The 19503-nt window shown below is 50.1% G+C and overlaps 1 protein-coding gene across 1 annotated transcript; it reads right to left on the reverse strand.

Moving 5' to 3' along the window:
* Positions 1-798: 798 nt before the first annotated feature.
* On the reverse strand, positions 799-8595 carry LOC144723054 (troponin I, slow skeletal muscle-like). Its single transcript, XM_078601596.1, has 6 exons — positions 8457-8595; positions 7470-7601; positions 6575-6664; positions 5404-5580; positions 4612-4703; positions 799-2319 (listed from the first exon to the last, which is right to left on the reverse strand). Exons 1-6 carry the CDS (start codon positions 8463-8465, stop codon positions 2316-2318), a joined length of 504 nt encoding a protein of 167 aa, XP_078457722.1. The 5' UTR covers positions 8466-8595; the 3' UTR covers positions 799-2315.
* Between the last annotated feature and the right edge of the window lie 10908 nt (positions 8596-19503).

The raw sequence follows: 19503 nt of genomic DNA on the forward strand, positions 1-19503 counted from the left end.
GAACTTTCGTAGATCTCGTCCTTACGATTTGTCCGACTTTCCGGACGAAACAGAATGGCACCACCACACGAGATTCATTCTTACCCCCCCCCACCAGTGGCGTCGTAACTCGGGGTGTGTCAGTGGCGTAGTAACTCGGGGTGTGTCAGTGGCGTCGTAACTCTGGGTGTGTCAGTGGCGTAGTAACTACATTACTACATTGTGCTGCTTACGTTCAAACGAAGTTCAAATCTCAGCTATGGTCAAACTATAGCCCATTGTTGTCGTCATCGTCTTCAAGTGTTTTCCGCTTGCTGCGGCAGGGATTGGCGGTCACCCCGGTTAATACTGCGAGAGTGCTCGCCGTTTAAGACCCCTTGGCACAATTCGACAAAGAGAAATGGCTCCTTTCTCGACATCTCCGTCTGATATCTTGAGTCTCTCTCTCTCACCACTTATTCTCATCCTATACACGCGTGGCGCTCTGACATCCATTGTTTAAGGGCGTCTTATACATCTAAATTCTTATTGTCGTTGTTGTGTGTGCCGGTGCCATGTTCAAAATTGCATACATCGCTCGCAGATTACTTCCTTGGATGGTCCCTTCCGTGGCAGGCAAACAGCCACGTGCAGGTCGGAGCTGAGTCGACGTTGCGCCGCACAGGGGCAGCTGCCGCCCCCCGTCCCCCCCCCCGCCTGCCCCCCACGAACATTGCCCTCCCACCAAACCCCCACCCACCCCCCACCACCAACCCCCCCCCTCACATCCCTCGATACACGCACGATCGCCCAAAGCAGAGTCACCCGCGCAGTCTACACGACGGAGCAGCCATCAGCCTTTATTAACACCAAACCCTACAGTCTGCAAACACACGGGACAACACAAGCATACACAAATGCATTGCCAGTCTCACTCCACTGCTGGATGAATTAAGGTATCTATCCCCCCCCCCCACTACGACATACACTATTCGTTCGCGGCTCCTGTCGAGGCAGCTTGGTTATGGCCAGCCCCACGTGCTGCCCTCCGTTTCACCTCTCCCCCTTGGTCGTCCCACACCACGCTTCGCACCGGAGTCAATCAAAGCGACGTCTTCGTCAAACGCGCAATCGGGGCCTTTGCTCATCTCCGAATTGTGCGCGTGGGCCGTGAACGACCAAAATTATTATTATTCGTAGTTCGTACATTGTCGGTTTAAATCGTCGTGTCGTGTATTGTGCCAATGTTCAGCTATACCCTCCGCTCAACAAATCAAGTCGCCACGTGGGCAATATTGGGTATGCACATTGAGATTGGTATTCCGATTTGATATTGGTATGCCGACTGAGGTTGGTATGCCGATTTTATATTGGCGTGCCGATTGAGATTGGTATTCCGATTTGATATTGGTATGCCGATTTGATATTGGTATGCCGATTGGGAATGGCATATTTTGACAATTGTCAATATTTTCTCTGCTTTTCAACAATCCTCCGGTCTGCTCCGATTCGCATCGTTGGCTGCGTGCGATGCGAAAGAAGTTCAACGTAAGTGCGTAGATACATTGATGAAACAAAACAAATCAATTCGTATACTTGGCCCCACGTGACAACTTGTTGTTGATTGGCCCTGTCGGGTGGCAGATGGTGTAGCTGAGCATTGCCATGATGCCTCCACGATGATCTTACCAACAATTAACTCGCTATGTTCATCTCCTGTTTACAAACTTGCGCCAGTTGTGGGAGGAGGAGGAGGAGGAGTGGGGGGGGGGGGTTCAGAATTTAATCTGTAAGGATAACTTTCTGTTGACTTCCCCGCAAATTGGTACTTAAGGAGTGTATGATGTGGAATCGACTTTGCATGCTGTTGGTTATATTGATGCTTGATTCTGCACTGTGCAAGTACAGATCAAAATTGTCTATGAAAACGAATATTTTGCACACACACACACTGGACTTATAATTATGTGTGAAAAAGTTACATCTCTTATAGGAAACATACCCTTATTCTCGTTGACTGTGACTTAAATACATTTAAACAAAAGAGGGACGTGTACATTATTGGTGGTGTAATGGTCACACGATTATGTTGTGATGTATTAAGGTCACGGACACCACACACACACATATGGTGTACAGATTTGCCATGGTCTTCATTGGGATGTGTTCTTTTTTTTAACGGACTTAGAATTATCGATGGCATCTTATCGATCCTCCGAGTGGGTTTATATGCGTTTGAGTAAAGGGCCACGCAAACCAAAATAATTGAATTGTAAGCCCAGTGACGACGGAAGGGCGGTGTTGCGGGTCGGATGACTTCGTGTTTGACTTCGCTTGAGCTCCATGCCTCTGTTGCTTTACCTAGAATACAGAAAAAGAAGCAAAAGACAAAGATCCCCCGTATAGCCTTAACAAACTGTTGGGGCAAGTGTTGTTAGCAAGCACCTATCAAGGCCGGAACGACACAGGAGGGGATGGGTGGCCAGCACCACGCCCGGCCGCCTTTGTCTCCCTAGTGGTGATGTTTTTACGCACCGCACCAGGTACTCATTTGAGGCTGAGTCGACCTAGGGGAGGCCCAGGACTGGTTCAGATAATCGTCACTGATATTGACCGTGAGCAGGAATCGAACATCGGGTCGCTAGGTTCGTAGCGCACCGCAGCTAACAGTTACATTTAACCGAGACACGTGGAGAGCCGTCAGCCCTCACCGCCTCCTACATGGCCACGGCCACTGACACCACGTGCCCTGCCCACAGGACTAGCGGCGTTAAGTCGACGTTTCGGGCAATGGCCTTTCACATCACTTTGAATGACCATTGCCCGAAATGTCACCTTTCGTTCTAAGGCAACAGTGATTACTGAAGATTGTTTTGTGGTGGTTGTTGTTGTTGTTGTTTGTGCTTTTCGTGCCAATGCAGCAGTCTCACCAATAATGCGTTGAGTTATGCGAGCTGTGGTTGAGAAAAGTGGAATTATTCACTCCCCAGAAGGCCGTGGGACCGGTGGGTTGTGTCAGAAATACTTTTGTTTTTAGTTGGGTGGAGAGACGGGATGCTCGTCTTGATGTGAGACACAAGGTCCGTCTGGCTATCTCTCTTTGTTGACAAAGGGCAGCTGCAGCCCCTTCCCGCTAGGCGGCGGTAGAGCCATCGACACGGGGTGAGAGTCGAATGGATACAAATCCAGGCAGCCCGTGGCACAACACACGCGTAGTGGATTATTCAATTAATCGATTAAAGTTTATTATTGGGTCTTGATTTCACGCTTTCGTGACTGCAGGAATCCATACTCTTTGATTCTTTCGGTAAAGTCACGTAGGTAGAAAATAAATCACGACGTTTCACGACGTTTCACGCGCAACGCAAGCACCCGAAACGTGGTGATTTATTTTATTTTATACCTACGTGACTTTACCGAAAGAACCAAAGAGTATGTATTATTGGGCTTACAATATTCTAATAACCTCGATCGAATCATGCGTGCATCAACGATAAAGGTAATAAGAGTGTGCATGCCTCGCGCAGCATTATCCTACTGGGCATCTGTGAAAGAAACTGGATTACGGATGATATTGGTCGCGACAGCCGACGTGTTAAACAAACTGGACATCTGTGAACAAGAGCTTCATAGCTCATCGGATTTCTCCCGTCTCAATTAAGTTTCTGACAATCAATTAGCGTGATTGCAGAGAATATAAATAACAAAGATAGATACATCTTGATTTAAAGCTTGGGGAAGCGTTCATCGAGCAGTGGATAAATCACGATTCACCACGATACACCTTGAGTCATCATCATATAGGGCCCACGTAATCCAGCATTTTGGAGGTGGGGTTGGTGGCTCACATAGAGATCGGTGCGGCCGTCTGGAATGCCCTTCCTTCTGGTAATAGGAAGCCACTGGAGCTATGCACTTTGAAATCATCATCGAGATTGAAAACTTATTTATTTTAAACTGATGTCCGTGTGTTTAGTTCGTTGCCCTTCCACCGCACCTCCGATTAGCATGGTTGGCTATGTACTGTGCAAATGAAGTTCAACGTACACACGTGATTTCGAAAAGTTTTTTGGTTTGGCCATCTTTGTTTGTTGTAGTACGGAGTTAGACTGGTGGCTTTAATCTAAGTTAGATTTGAAGCTTTCGTGACTGCAGGGATTCATACTCTTAGGTTTTTCGGTAAAGTCACGTGGGTAACAAATAAATAAATAAAATCTAAATAATAATAGAAATAAAATAAAATTTATATTATTACTTATATTACTTCGTATTATTTATTTTTTACCTACGTGACTTTACCGAAAAACCTAAGAGTATTAATCTAAGTTGTATTGTGGTTGTTGTTGTTGTTGTTTGACTTGCATCCCACTGGGAGTTTTGCACACAGCGTTGGTGTACGGTGCTTTTTCTGGAGGATTTTGCTGTTTTTTCCTGGATTTTTTTTTGCGCGTAGTCACTTTAAGATGTTTTCTTGTTCATGTCTTTGTTTTGTTGCGGTATGGCTCACAGGGCTATACCAAATAAATGAAACTGAAACTGTGTGCGAGACTCCCATCCGTCGTGAGTTACGAGATGGCCAATGCAGCGAGGAGGTGTCTGATCTCTCTCTGCGTGGATTTCGAGCGCCGTCTCCTCACTGGCACCCGTACTCACTGTCCGCCCTGGGAGTCGAAGATCTTCTTGCGTCCCTCCATGCCGGACAGAGCCTCGATGTTTTTGCGCCAGTCCCCAACTTCTTGCCGCTCCTGTGCACCGCGAGGCAAAGACAAAGGACCCCCGCCCCCCCCAAAATTCTAGTTTTCGACGGCCTTTATGAGACGAGTGCTGTTGGCGAACTCCTTGTCAAGGCTGGCGCCACAAAGGGATGGCGTGGCAAGCAGCCTACGCCCCTGGCCAACTTTTATCTTCAGCGCCGATGTTTGCACGCAGCACCAGATGCTCTATTTAATTGTGAGTTGCCCAGGTGGGGAGGGGGGGGACCTTTGGACCGGTTGAAATATCTGTCGCCACTGATGTTCGCCGTGAGCGGGAATTAAACTCGGGTAGCCGGCTTCTTAGCCTCACGCGCTGGCCGCTGGGCCAACGCCCCGCATACAAAGACAAAGATCCCCCGTGTAGCCTTAACAGACTGTAGGGGCAAGTGCTGTTAGCGAGCACCTATGAAGGCCGGCACGGCACAGGAGGGGGTGGGTGGCCAACACCACGCCCGGCCGCCTTTGTCTTCCTAGTGGCGATGTTTACACACTGCACCCGGTACTCATTTGAGGCTGAGTCGACCTAGGTGAGGCCCAGAACCAGCTCAGATAATCGTCATTGGTGTTCGCCGTGAGCGGAAATCAAACTCGGAAAACTGGGTTCGTAGCGCAGCGTGCTAAACCGCGACACAACCGCTCCCCACGAAGACACACACAGACACATACACGCAGACACACACAGACACACAACCTTGTCTGTATCCTCCTTCTTGACGGACTTGAGGTTGGCCCTGAGGTCCATGGACACTTTGTGCTTGGAGCCCAGCAGGGCCCGCAGCATGGCGTCGGCCGACATGCGGACGCGCTTCAGGTTGGGGCGCTTGAACTTTCCCTTGAGGTCGAAGATCTTCTGGTTCAGGTCGGTGATCTGGTGGGGGGGGGGGGGGGGTTGGGTTCGTGGAGAGACAATAACAACCATTGCCACAAATCCTTCGAACCATGGAGGAGCCTGACTGGCATGGGCCCCTGATGCAAGGAATGAAAGGGGCAACCCCCTTCGAACTCAGTGGTTCAGAGATGTTAACTCCGTCGTCCGGTATACAGGAGGTCGTGGGTTCGAACCCGACCATGACGCTTGCCACTGCTGTATATTATGGAGTTTGTGTGTCTCTCTCCCCGTGGTCGCGTGGAGTTCTCTCTGGGCCCTCCGGTGTTTCCCCTCCACATTTAGAATCAACAACGCGCGCTCAGAGCATTTGGCTGCTTTAAGTTTCCACGTGTTAAGCCACTTCGTTGAGCTGTCATTTGTAATAGCCAGGTCGCTTCTGAAAAAGAAGCTAATAGCTCAGTGGGCCTTACCTGGTCCCAGTGTAGTTGCACCGCCTGCACACTCGATTCATATACAGTACTACAGTACAGGCCTTTGTCAATCTACTGCTGGATGACGGCTTGCCCACGCCATACGGGTCGCGGGGTGGAGAGTCATCGACATGGACGCATATAAGTACAGTACAGTAATACCTCCGTTAACGAAGTAGTTGGGTTCCGTGGCATCGCGTCGTTGTCAGAAACTTCGTTCGCAGACACTTCTCTAACAGAAGTATTCACAAACTATTTAACTAACTTCTTTTTTTATTTTACCGAATAAGGCCCACTGAGCAATTTCAGAAGCGGCCTGGCCACAAACGACAGCTCAACGAAGTGACCCCCGTCGTCATGTGGACATCTTATCGCAGCCAGAGCACGACGTTGGACTTTCGCGGACCAACTCAACGGCCCCGCGTCCGCAAAGGACGAATCACTTTCGTACCGTCCAGGCTGACAACAACAAAACCATCCTGCTTGGCTTCCGAGACCCGGTGAGACCCGGGGATAGTTTGTGGGGGGTGGGAGATTTGATTTGCACTGTGGCCGGGTCTCACCTCCGCCTGGGATTTCTTCACTTTGTACTCGATGTCGTATCGCTCCTCGTCCACCACGTCCACCTTCTGGTGCAGCTCCCGGCAGAGTTCCTTCCGGCATAGAAACAGACACGGTGACACGCAGAGACAATGCTCCCCACCCCGTGTGTGTGTTCGTGTGTTAGCACGCTGCGCTACGAACCTGGCTACCCGGGTTCGATTCCCGCTCACGGCCAACACCGGTGACGATTATCTGAACCGGTCCTGGGCCTCCCCTAGGTCGACTCAGCCTCAAATGAGTACCTGTTGCGGTGTGTAAACATCGCCGCTGGGGAGACAAAGGCGGTCGGGCGTGGTGCTGGCCATCCACCCCCTCGTGTACCGTTCCGGCCTTCATAGGTGCTCGCTAACAGCACTTGCCCCAACAGTCTGTTAAGGCTATACGGGGATCTTTGTCTTTGACTATTCTAAGCATGTTGGGGCGAGTGCTGTCAGCCCGTTAAGGCCACAACAGCACACGAGGTGGGTAGTGCGTATGATGAACATATTTCGTATCGTACTTTGAACCGTATGTAGCCAACCGTGCTAATGGGAGGTTCGGGGGAAGGACAACACAAAAAGCAGTTCTACAGAAATTAGTTTTCAATCGAGATTATTTAAAAGTGCCTAGCTCCAGTGGCTTCCTGATATCGGAAGGAAGAGCGTTCCAGACGGCCGCAGAAGCGCATCTAATAGCGCGTGCGATGCAGCGACCGTCTTTGTTCGATGGCCAACCAAAGGCCGTTGCTACAAGGATGACCGGAGTTCATGTGGTGATTTTGCGTCTGATACCACACGAAGGTGATTACAATGATGACGATGTTGATGGTAATGCTGCTTCTGCTGTTGATGATGATGACGATGACCTTCACCACACCTGCAGCTGCTGCAGAGTGAACCCCGACAGCTGTAGAGGTGGCACGCGCTCCGTCAGCACATTGTTCTTGTCGTCCTCTCGGTCTCGCTTCTCTCGCTCAAGGTCCTCCTGGGCCTTGGCGAGCATCAAGCTCTGCACCGTCGCAAAGACAACACGTCGGGAACGCGTCACGAACACGTCGGGAACACTTTGCAAATCCTCATCATGAACACATTGGGAACACATCAGGAACACACCACGAACACATAACGAATAAACGTGAATATGGTTCGGGAGATACACCAGAGGTGGGGTAGAGTTCTTGTTACAGCAAGTCGTGGCAAGTCGTGGCCAGTATGCGGGGTTGTGATCGATTTGGATGCAGATCTCGGGACAAATGAGAACATATTCTGATTCTGAGTGTGGTTAAAGGTGCGGCCAGTTCTGTACTAGGGTCTGGTTGGCTCGTTAGGGGTAGGGGTAGGGCTCGTGTCTGATTGCCTTTGGGGGAGCTGAAATAATTTTGAAGGGCGGCGGTGGTGTGGAGGAGGGCATACATTAATCCTTTAAATATATAAGAAAGATTTTTGTTCAATAAATGTTTTTGGTTTTAAGTTCAGAAACAATCGGGCACGAGGGTGCCACTAGGGGAGCACGTGGGTAGGTAGGCTGACACGTCACAAAGAGAATGCATATTCTCTTTGTGACGTGCTCTGCTCGTGGTGACCTTCAGAGGCTAAGCCCTGTTTAGCCATAGCCGCCCCACCACCCATTGTCATCGTTCAGGAGTCAGTCTTATTCGGGAGTCGATATCATCTGGTTGGAGTCATCATCATCATCATCTAGGATTACATCTTCATCAACGTCATATTTATCAATGATGTTGTTTTCATCTACATTGTCATCCAGGAGTTCATCTTTATCATCGCCATCACCTTCGTGAATTATCGTAACGCCATCATATCAGCCTGAACCCGAGCACGAGACGAGCCATTGCCCGCGTCTCACCTTAAGCATGAGCTTGCGAGAAGCCGTGATCTTGCTGACTCTTTTCTGAAAGTGAAAAATAGAACATGTGTTTATAATGATGATTATTATTATTTGTCAATCCACTGTTAGATGAAGGCCTCCCCATGTCGTGTCAGTCACGAGGGCTGTCTGACCATGCTTGACCGTACTGGTCAGTGTGGGTGAGTGAGGTATCATTCGCCACCGATGTTAGTCGCGGAATTTAAAGCGCAGTGTGCTGTCCACTGTGCCACCGCTCCACCCCAAATTAACCGCTGTGCATTTTTTTTTAAACGTGAATTTATAGACGCAAGTCCATATCTCCACATCAAAGGCCTTTTGCCTTTCGAGACGAATATTGACGAGCCAGCATTTGTTTACACAGCAAACTCTGGACGCGTTTTCGTCACCGCGGTCCGCCCTGTTTTCCAATTGCTTCCTGGGTTCCCAGATTTTATTGGTGACCGGCTAAGGCCCCCGTCTCACCTACGCGTGAGAACCCCGTTTAATCACCGGCGTCGTGGAACCCGGATTCGAACCCAGGTTCTCAGTGGCTCCAGCTAAAGAGTGCCCCCCCTGACGTGGCCACTGTGAGCAGTCTGAGGAGGCCCTCTGCCAGAGGTCGCAACCGGGTACCCGATACCCGTACCCTACCCGATACCCGGTTACCCGGCCGGGTACGGGTACCCGTTTGCGACCCTGGTGCGGCCGGGTATGGGTACGGGAAGGCCGTGAGTCACTGGTGAGTCACCGTTTGTCACTCACTTCCCAACGTCTTGTCTCTTCTCACAATTCAAGTTCCTAGAATCAACCCACCCGCGCCTGCAACATGGCTTCATCCCAGAGGTCGCAATCGGGTACCCGATACCCGTACCCTACCCGGCCGGGTACGGGTAGCCGGGTACCCGTTTGCGACCCTGGTGCGGCCAGGTACGGGTAAGGAATCAAAACCCGTTTGCGACCTCTGCCCTCTGCCACCTCACTGCTCACTCGACTGGCAGGTGCGGGATGAGAACGACTTCGCTCACCTCCTCACTGGAGTCGCCCGCGGAAACGCCACCGGGGCGGTAAGGAAGGGAAGGGGCGAGACAAGGTAGAGAACTTAGCGTTGATCACAAACGACTTGAAGAGCACCATTGGAACCTCATGGTGCGTTGTCTTTGAGTTGTGCGCCTTTTGGCGTCATCTGGTCCAACCCATGTGAGACTAGGCTCTAAGGAAAGCTGTCTCGGGTGTGGACCAATCAACTTCAAGGACAGTGCATATATTATCAGAGTTATGTTTTTTTTTGCATTATGACTGCAGGTATTGTGGTCTATGCAAACATGACTCCTTGTAAAAAAGGTGTCAGTTTTGTTGCCAGATAGAAGGGTAAAAACACAATTATCGACTTGAAGACCTTCAAATATAAACTATTCTTGTGTTTTAACAGGTAAGGTCTCCACTGAGCTATGTGAAGCATTTTTTCAAAAGCGACCTGGCTATCACAAACTATAGCTCAACCGAAGTAGTGGCTTATCACGCTGAAGCGTATTGCAGTCAAACACTCGAAACGCATGATGTGGAATCTAAATGGGGAAGGGGAAAACCTGAGCACCTGGAAAAAACATTCACGCGACCACATGGAGAGAGACACGCAAACTCCAAATAATACAGCAGGCGTCAGGGTCTGTATCAAACCCACGACCTGATGCATACCAGGCGAGGTATTTGACGTCTCACCACCGTGGCACCTCGCACGCCACGTGCTGCATCGTGTCGAGATTTCAGAGTGTACAAGGACACATACTCTTTGGTTTTTTCGGTAAAGTCACGTAGGTGAAAACAAAATAAAATAAAAAAATAAATTAAATCACAACGTTTCGGAAGCAACACAAGCATCCGAAACGTCGTGATTTAATTTAGTTGTTTTATTTTTTTATTTTGTTTTAACCTACGTGACTTTACCGAAAAAAACAAATAGTATGGATCCTTGCAGTCACGAAAACTTCAAATCTAGAGTGTACAAGGACACGCACGGGGCAAGGGCATTCGCGGGGAGAGTGAGTGAACACGACTCCACTTGAGTTTGTGAGCTGAAAGGGGCGCGCTTTGGTGAGTGAGATTACGCGAGTAGCGCCTGCGCCTATCATGGTTCTGGCGAAAGATCGCCACCAAACTGCCCGCCGCTGCTTGTCTGTGGCTGTTTCAATGTCTACACCACCCGCACGAGGTTCTAAACCCGTAGCCGGACAACTGCAGGATTCGTACGCCGCAGTGTTGATTCTTAAGAGTTCACTTGCTAAGACCCGAGGCACACAGTGCCAGAATAAGGCCCCTTTCAATTCCTCTCGTTCGGTGTTAACATGGCCCAAAGAGCCGCGGGCATTCATTCGTATGCCGTGAGATGAGTGTAGGTTCAGAAGTAATGCCCAAGGCTCGTAGTTTCCAGACTAAGGCATCTTTTAGAACATTTCGTGTTCGGCGCAAATGCCGTATTAAGAGTGTTTAGTCTATATTTTTGTATTAACAATGTTTGGACAAATGCGATCGCGGCAAAGACAACTGCTGGGACCGCTTGGTTGTGTTACGACTGAGGTGGACTGTTTAACCTTCGAGCGCGACGTGCATTGTGAACCGGGTGGAAACTTACGGCATCTTGGCTGGTGGAGTCTGACAACGGACGTGAACTTGGGAGACTGTGGGAAGTGAGACAAGTGTGGGCACACACACACACGCACGTGTCGGGTCAACAGAGCCGTCCCCTAGGGTGCACGGCCAATCGGGGCGACCGCCCCGGGCCCCGCGCTTTGGGGGGGGGGGGGACCGCGCGCTTCGACGTCATGGTGTGACCTTCCGGTTTTGTTTGAAGGCGTCGAGGTGGGGGGGAGTTGTCCCAGGCCCCGCACCCCCCCCCCCGCCGGCATGGACGGCCCCGACTGTCAGGCATCATCGATGACCTATTATTTATTATTTGAAACCGAGTGTCGTTTTTATTCACGAATGTTTTCACGTGGACTTTCGAACCTTTAATTTGACAACATCGTGTCCGTTTACAATTCATTCGATAGGGTGCGGGGGGTGGGGCGATGGGTGAGGGGTGGAGAATCACCGAGACCCACGAGTTCGAAATGCGAGTCTCGCTCCTCGATTGCACTTCGTGTGTCTGTCCTGTCCGGACGACTGCCTGCCCGCGTCTCGTCCTCTCTTACGCAGTGTCCATGGGCCATGCGCGCACAGCCGCTTTCTCTGAACTCGAGTTGCCCGTCCCGAGCCTCGCCTTTCTCCACGTTCGACATTTGAAGTCGACTCGCGTGTGACCACTGAATTCTGCCAGTCAGCCCGAATTCCCTGGGGTCTGTCATCGCTTCACGCGCTTGCCCAACGAACAGAAGGACATTGCCACGCCTGTTGTTCTTACAATGGGGGCGGGGAGGGGGAGGAGATGTTTATAGGCGGTGGGAACGTTTTAATTGGAAATCTAAATGAGGCAATTGGGTTTCCGCACGGCAGCAGTCATCGCCCTGAACCGCGCAAACCTGGCGCGATCATCCTGAATAAGATGCCTGAGACTTGGAGAGCGCTTTCACGGCTAAGCAAACACTCGTAAAAATTAGAATATCGACATCGAATTAGTAGAGAAACGCGACATCTACAGGTCCCCTCTGCGACGGACCTGCCCGCGTCAGGCGGCAACATCATGGTTACACCACGTCCCACACCAACTACGAGTTGTTTAGCGGTCTATAGAGCTCTGGGTGAAATCGGGGCGACTCTACTCAACTCTGGCTGGCTGTCCCGACATCGTTCTGTCACCCCAACGATCATTTATATGGATACATCTTAAGTCTACAAGCAGGGGTTCTATGTGCCTGCCTGCCTGTCCGTCAATCCATCTATCCTTCCAGGATTCCTTCATCTCTTACTACGCTGGGCCATGTGTCCGTGTGTCTGCCTGAAATTCGAACTGTGTAGTCGGGCAACGCGTGCGGGATGTCGGTCACCCATCATGCGGCAACGTCGCACGACAGCGCCATCGTCATCGTCATCAGCAGCAGCAGCCCGAGTTCCAATGGAACGCGAAACAATCGCGCTACGATTGTAACCATCACCTCCCCCCACCAACGCACCCAGCTCCCAGCAATCTTTGGATCCCCCTCCCCCCATCCCCCCTTCGAGAAAGAATTGCTCGCCATGTATGGGGCCCGAGCCACGAGGCCGATTGTCGTGGGAGGGGAGGGGGCAAAAAATAACCACGGCCGCCTCGCCTGGGGAGGGAGTCCTGCTGAGCACTTTCACAATGTCACATTCCCCTGGCGGAGTGGACGTCTGGAATGGGGAGTGGGGGAGTGGGGGTGTGGGGGGGGTGGGTGTTTGGGGGAGTGGTAATGTGGGGGGGAGTGGGGGAGTGGAGGTGTGGGTGGGAGTGGGGGTGTGGGGGAGTGGGGTGTGGGGGTGTGGGGGGTGGGGGAGTGGGGGTATGGGGGAGTAGGTGTGTGGGGGATTGGGGGTGTGGGGGGGGGGTAGTGGGGGTGTGGGGGTGTGGAGAGTGGAGGAATGGGGGGGAATGGAGGTGTGGGGGTGTTGGGGAGTGGGGGAGTGAGGGGGAATGGGGGTGTTTGGGCGAGTAGGGGTGTGGGGGAGTGGGGGTGGGGGTGTGGGGATAGAAGCGACCGGGGGCTGCGGGGTGGTGGAAGCACACAACGGCTTCAGGCGTCGCTCGCCGCCACTGCTAATTAACCGTGGCAGGGAATCTAACTCTGGTTGCCGAGCTCATATGTACACTGCGCCACCGCTCCCACGTGGTCGTCGAATGCGAGAAGCTCGCTCGCATCGCCATTCGCTTACGCCATCACCCTTGGGCAAGTCTCCGTCACCCGCCCAAAAGTCGCCGCCATCAAATTTTCCGAAGATCGTTGGCATCATTCAAATTTACCGACATTCCATTCGCAGCCCCTCTATTCCTGTCCACGTATTCTGTGTCGGTCGTAATTGGCCCCAATTAACATGACCGGCGTACCGTTGTCTTACGCAGCCGACTCTGGAGGATTGCTGTTCATCCTCATCACGCTGCACTCCCTCCACGCCTTTTACGCTCCCTGGATTTCCAGGCTGCTGTCCACACCGACCTCACCTCAAAGAGGCGAACGCTGGGTGATCGTGAATCCTGCTGCTATTGCGCCCCAGACTGCGGTGGGCACGCTGCTATGTATCAGCCCTGTGCCAGGCATTGTGACTGTTAGCAGAGCCACGGTGGCGAGATGCTAGCCACTTCGCCTGGTGTGGAGGAGGGCGTGGGTCCGATCCCGACCCCTGAAGTTTGTATATTTGGAGTTTGCGTGTCTCTCCCCGTGGTCGCGTATATTTTTCTCCGGGTCCTCTGGTGTTTCCCTCCACATTTAGAATAGACGTGCGTTTATAGTATTTGGCTGCTATAAATTTCGACGTGATTATCCAGTTCGTTGAGCTATCATTTGTGGCTTCTGAAAAAGAGCTCGATAGCTCAGTGGGCCTTACCTGGTCAAATAAAAAGTTGTTTTTACATCCAGCTTGGTAAACCTATTTTTACGAATTGGCACTTCCTGTAGCCTTCGTGGATTTTACCCGGACGTGTGATATGTTGTTGTTATTATATCGTAGTTATTCCAATTGTCTATTGGCATTTAGGAGTGTAGTTATTCTTGTTATTATCAGTCTTCATTTCCTTATGAATGTATTTATATTTTGGAGGACTTTTCTGTACAGCGCATTTGAGATTTCGTCAGGGACGTCGCTTTTATGAAATCAACAACATGATTATTATCAACTATTACAATTATCAGTGTCGTTCTCAGTGACTGCGCGTGAGAAATGAATGTTTTCCTTTTTTTCTTATCATTTGATGGCAGATTAAATCGTACATTTAAATAACACATTGTGGTCACTGTCATGGCCATGTTCGTAACTAATCTTCGGTTAACCTTCCTCATTACAATTTCCTGAACAAGGCCAGTGGGCCGAAACGTCAGGGTTTTCCCCCTTTCAATTATCGTTACAGTATTAACAACATTTACACAAGACGCTGTGAATTAAACTCGTTAACCCACTGGGTGCACAGAGGCAGTCGGAGGGGATACAATAAAAGTTCAAACTAAATAATTATTCATTTTACCAGATAAGGCCCACTGAGCTATGTAGCTCTTTTTCAAAAGCGACCTTGTTGTCACAAATGATAGCTCACCGTAGTAGCTTATCACGCGTAAACGTATTGCAGCCAAATACTCTAAACGCGTGATATTGAATCTAAATGGAGAAGGGAAAAACCGGAGTGCCTGGAAAAAAAACCCCACGCGACCACGGGGAGAGAAACACGCAAACTCCAAATAATATAGCAGGCGTCAGGGTCGGTAAGCAACATGCCCGACGTTTTGGCTACCGCGCCGGAAGATGAAATCGAGCCGCCAACCTCTGGATTTCAAGTCGAGCGTGCCGACCGTTACACCACCGCAGCATCGCCATCGTCACCACCACCACCACCACGATAATTATAACACTCAAACGCCTCGTCGATGTCTGAATTCATCTTTGACAGCCGATGAGCGCCAGTTAATCTGTTGAAGCTGTCGCCTCTTGCTGACGTTACTGAGCTATGCGTTTGCTCACCTCCGCCACCCTTATCCGAAACGACCCTGTGAAACCCGACCCCGCGCTCTGGCAAGGCGGAGCCCATCTGCTGTTTGGCAAAAGTGGTGTGACAATCCTTCCTGCGATCGGTATCACAATCCTTCCTGCCATCGGTGTCGCAATCCTTCCTGTGATCGATATCACACTCCTTCCTGCCATCGGTATCACAATCCTTCCTGCCACCGGCAGCTTTTTGCGGGTTAGTTTTGTGCGATTTCGCGTATATGTAGCTAATCTATTTCGCGATCTAACCCCAAAAACCTCTATTATGAATCTATTTCTACCCAAAAGTCGCACTACTCTGCGGTTTGAATTGGATGTGGGACAACATTGTGTGTGCTATATGTACCGTATGTGTGTGTACTGTGTATGTGTACTGTGTGTGTGTACTGTGTGTGTACTGTGTGTGTGGACTGTGTGTGTACTGTGTGTGTGTACTGTGTGTGTGTGTACTGTGTGCGCTCCTCGGCAGGCAGCGATCTCGTGCGGTTTCGCTTTTGTGCGCCCTTTTCTTCGAACGCATCTACCGCACAAAGCGAGGGAATCCCGTGTACTTGCAGTAACTTATATTGCGTGCGACAGGAACGCTTCAGATGCCACCCTCCACTGTCGTTAGCCATGGTCGGGAAGGCAACTCACGTTTCCGGGCTCAGAGCGCAGTGTTCTAATTAATGCGCCACCACCGCTCGCTGCATTCGGGACGCTATTCAAGTGTCTCGTACGCGCATCATGTACCAACATATCTCGTTTGCAAACGCAGATGTCCTGAACCTCCGCGGATGTCTTTAAATCGGAGTACCTGATGCAGCAGCTGACACTGGGGAGACAAAAGCGGTCGGGCTTGGTGTGCTGGCCAGACGACCAACCTCCCGCGTGATGTACCAGCCTCAATCACCTTGCTCAATAGCGGTCATTTAAGTCGCTAGAAGCGTCATACAACAACGTTTCCTAATCAAGTGTCACTAGCTGATCTTGTGTTGCAGTCGAAACGTCGTGAGAATTTTTTATTGTTTTACATTTATATTATTTTATTATCTCCCTTCTGCGTGACTTTACCGAAAGAACCAAGAATATGAATCCCTGCAGTCACGAAAGCTTTAAATCAAAGTTTGTCACTAGCTAATTAATATTTTAACTTGTGACACGCTGTATAAAACTAGGTGAACCCCCGTCTCTATCAATGCAAGGGGCATTTGTCCCTCGCTATCTGACAAAGCAAATCCTAATGATCGGCATGAGCTGTGGTCTATCCACTGCTAGATGACGATCTCCCCTTGTCGCCGCCGACATCCTAAACCATTCTGCGACGCCACGATCCAGAGGGGGGGGGTGCAGCGAGTACCGTGCCCGGCCGCCTTTGTATCCCCAGATGCTGATGTTAACACGCCGTACCAGCTGTTCATTTTAGACATTCGATTGGCGTCGAGGTCGGGGGTAATTTTTTTGCTTTGCAAACGAAACATGTTAAATGGATAATGACAACGGCACACGTCATGACGATAGCAATGCAACTCTAACCGACACAAACTTCTGTGCACGGAGCCACTTTGCAAATGGTCACGCCGAGTGAAGTTGCGCACACGGACGTGCAATGTAGACACTGATTGAGCACGAGTGACTGATATTCTCATGTTCTAGAAGGGTGACGACCCGACCGTTGGGTATACAAATTCATAGCTGAGTCTCCATCTTCATAGAAACATCCAAAAAAATACACAAATTTCACAATTTTGCCACATCAAAGACATTACAGCCTATATAGGTTGGAAACACATTTTTAAAATGGTTTTTAATAACGAAATTTGCAAATCAGAATGAGAATATGTATTTATACTGGGGGAATCCGATGAGCTATAAAGATATTTTAATAGATGTCCAGTCGAGGTGGGTACGAACGTTCTAACAACAACTCAATATAACAACACGAGAGATATTAAGGTGCCAATTCCAAATATTACATCAGGTTAGATATCTTAGAACAAACAATGTTGACCATTAGTATAGACTGACTCATTTACAGCTAAATTTACCCCAAACACAAGCTTCTAAAAAAGTGTAATGTGTTGCAAATCGGTAGGTGGAAAAAACGGTTTTGAAAATCAGCAGCACCACCACTTAAATCGGTTAGCGTTGGCAAGCATGGCTATACAGACACGCACACCCCATGGGCCAGAACAGACATTGGTACGACCTAACGTAAGCAAAACGTTAGTAGCACCGATACATATACATGTATGGATGAGTGTATCACTTGATAACCCACTCAGTTCACACGGTTATCACATCATTCACCCCCCTTTGTTATCGGCCACCGCGCGAAGAGAAAGTGGCACAGTTTCAAAGTGATGCCACATCAGGTGGCACCGACAGGATGAGATCTCTGGTCGGGGCTCTAACGCGCGCAACACGCAACAGCAGACGCCGCTCTGGCTACCTGTGGTTGATGGCAAGCAAGCGGCGAGGAACTGTCGCTGGTCGCAGGCGACTAAGCGGACACACCGCGTCCCCTTCTCTCTTTATTGCCGTATCGTGGAGTGGGGGGGGAGCGAGGGGGTGGTACAGGTTAGGAGGTGGTGGCACTGATGATAAGAGGCGGGTGGTGGCGGGCGGGCGGGCGGGAGAGTGAGTTGTGTGCTATGTTGAATTTTGGGTGCCAGCAAAAAATAGACCCTTGGAACAAAAGTGAGTGGCCGTCTCTGGGCGGCTGAGCTTATCGCAATTAGGCGAGAGGCACGCGGTAATGGAGTGGGGTGGTGGTCGGGGAGGAGGTGGGGGAGTGGGCCAAGGCCATTCGCACGTAACTGGACCCCTACGTAAACACGAGGCTGTCCGGGCACAGGGGGCAAACGCAAGAATGGAAAGCTATGACTGACAGCTGGATGTGTGTGTGTGTGTGCGTACATGTGTGTGTGTTGATCTTCTTTCGTACCGTACGTAGCCAACCGTGCGTTTCATTACAGCCAAGAGAGTCCGGGAATTCTTTTTGTCGCGCAGCGTCCAACTTGCCGAACGTCGTTCTTGTTAGTTTTCACTGAATGAATCAGTTCGCAGGATGACAGGGATGTGGGGTACAATAATATGGGGTTATTACGGATAGGTGTAATGGTTGTGCATACGCTTAGCAAAAAATAAACCCAACCCCTACTCCAAACCAGCCTTTGGCAGCGTTCCGGAAAATATCGAGCGAGAAATAAGCCCTGGCAGTGTGGTGGTGAGCGCAACGCTGCGCTACAAACCCTGCGACCCCGAGTTCGATTCCCGCTCACGGCTACCAACACCGAAGGCGATTATTTGCACCGGTTCTGGGCCTCCTCTAGGTCGACTCAGCCTCAAATGAGTACCTGGCGCCATGTGTAAACATCGCCACGAGCGAGACAAAGGCGGCCGGGCGTGGTGTTGGCCACCCACCCCCTCGCGTGCCGTGCCGGCCTTCATAGGTGCTCGCTAACAGCACTTGCCCCAACAGTCTGTGAAGGCTATAAGGGGGATCTGTGTCTTTGTGCACGTATAGCAGTGATGAATTGTATTGTGCGTAAATTTTTACTCTGGTTGTGCTACAACAATAAAAAAAATAGACTGGTACTCGCCATGGTATTGTGGACTTGCATACAATGGGCGAGGGCCGGCGTAAGGTTATGAGCAGGGAGCAATGTTCATGGCAGCGTGGGAATACGGACTTTGGAGTACATTTTTGGCGAGTAAAAATATTTAATTGTGATGCATCATCATCATGATCGTCGGTAGATGTGAATGGAGGAGTTTAGCGTTCAATGTCATTCAGTGGCCGGAGAGGGAAAGGATTTGTAGACATAGAGATGAGTGAGTTTTAGGAACATCATCGTTGGTGAATAATGTGGATATTATAACCACCATTGCATTAATATCAACAATACCTCTTTATCAAACCATCACTACCCAAGTTAACATCAACACAATTCAATCATCATGAATTGTATCATGAGCAATACAATTCCATCATCGCGATCATCACCGTCATCGTCCACAATCACACCGTTGTTTCTTGTACAGACATTTGTTCACCTCCAGACACTAATCTCCGATTATTTTATTTAACCAGATTCATATTCAAATCTAGAATTATTTAACCAGGTGACCAATCTCGGGACCAGGGTTGCGAGAGTGACCGTGCTCACCGTAAATGCAAACAAAACGAAGCAAATAGAAATAGGTGCAAAAACAACCGCGTCGAAAATATTGCACCAACAGAATTCGACAGTGAAACAACACGTTCCCCGTCGCGCGAGTCGGCACGGGCAGATTGTGTTCGACTGATCACAGCACAATTCATTAGGACCACACAGAGCCCTGCTTGTGTACTCCGGAGTGCCGAATGGCTCGTTCCTCTCTTTGCGCTTTCGCTCTTCGTCTCGGCTCTCAGCTGTCA

Source organism: Lampetra planeri, chromosome 16 (assembly GCF_965212315.1).
Source record: "Lampetra planeri chromosome 16, kcLamPlan1.2.h2, whole genome shotgun sequence".
In the NCBI taxonomy this organism is placed as follows: domain Eukaryota; kingdom Metazoa; phylum Chordata; class Hyperoartia; order Petromyzontiformes; family Petromyzontidae; genus Lampetra; species Lampetra planeri.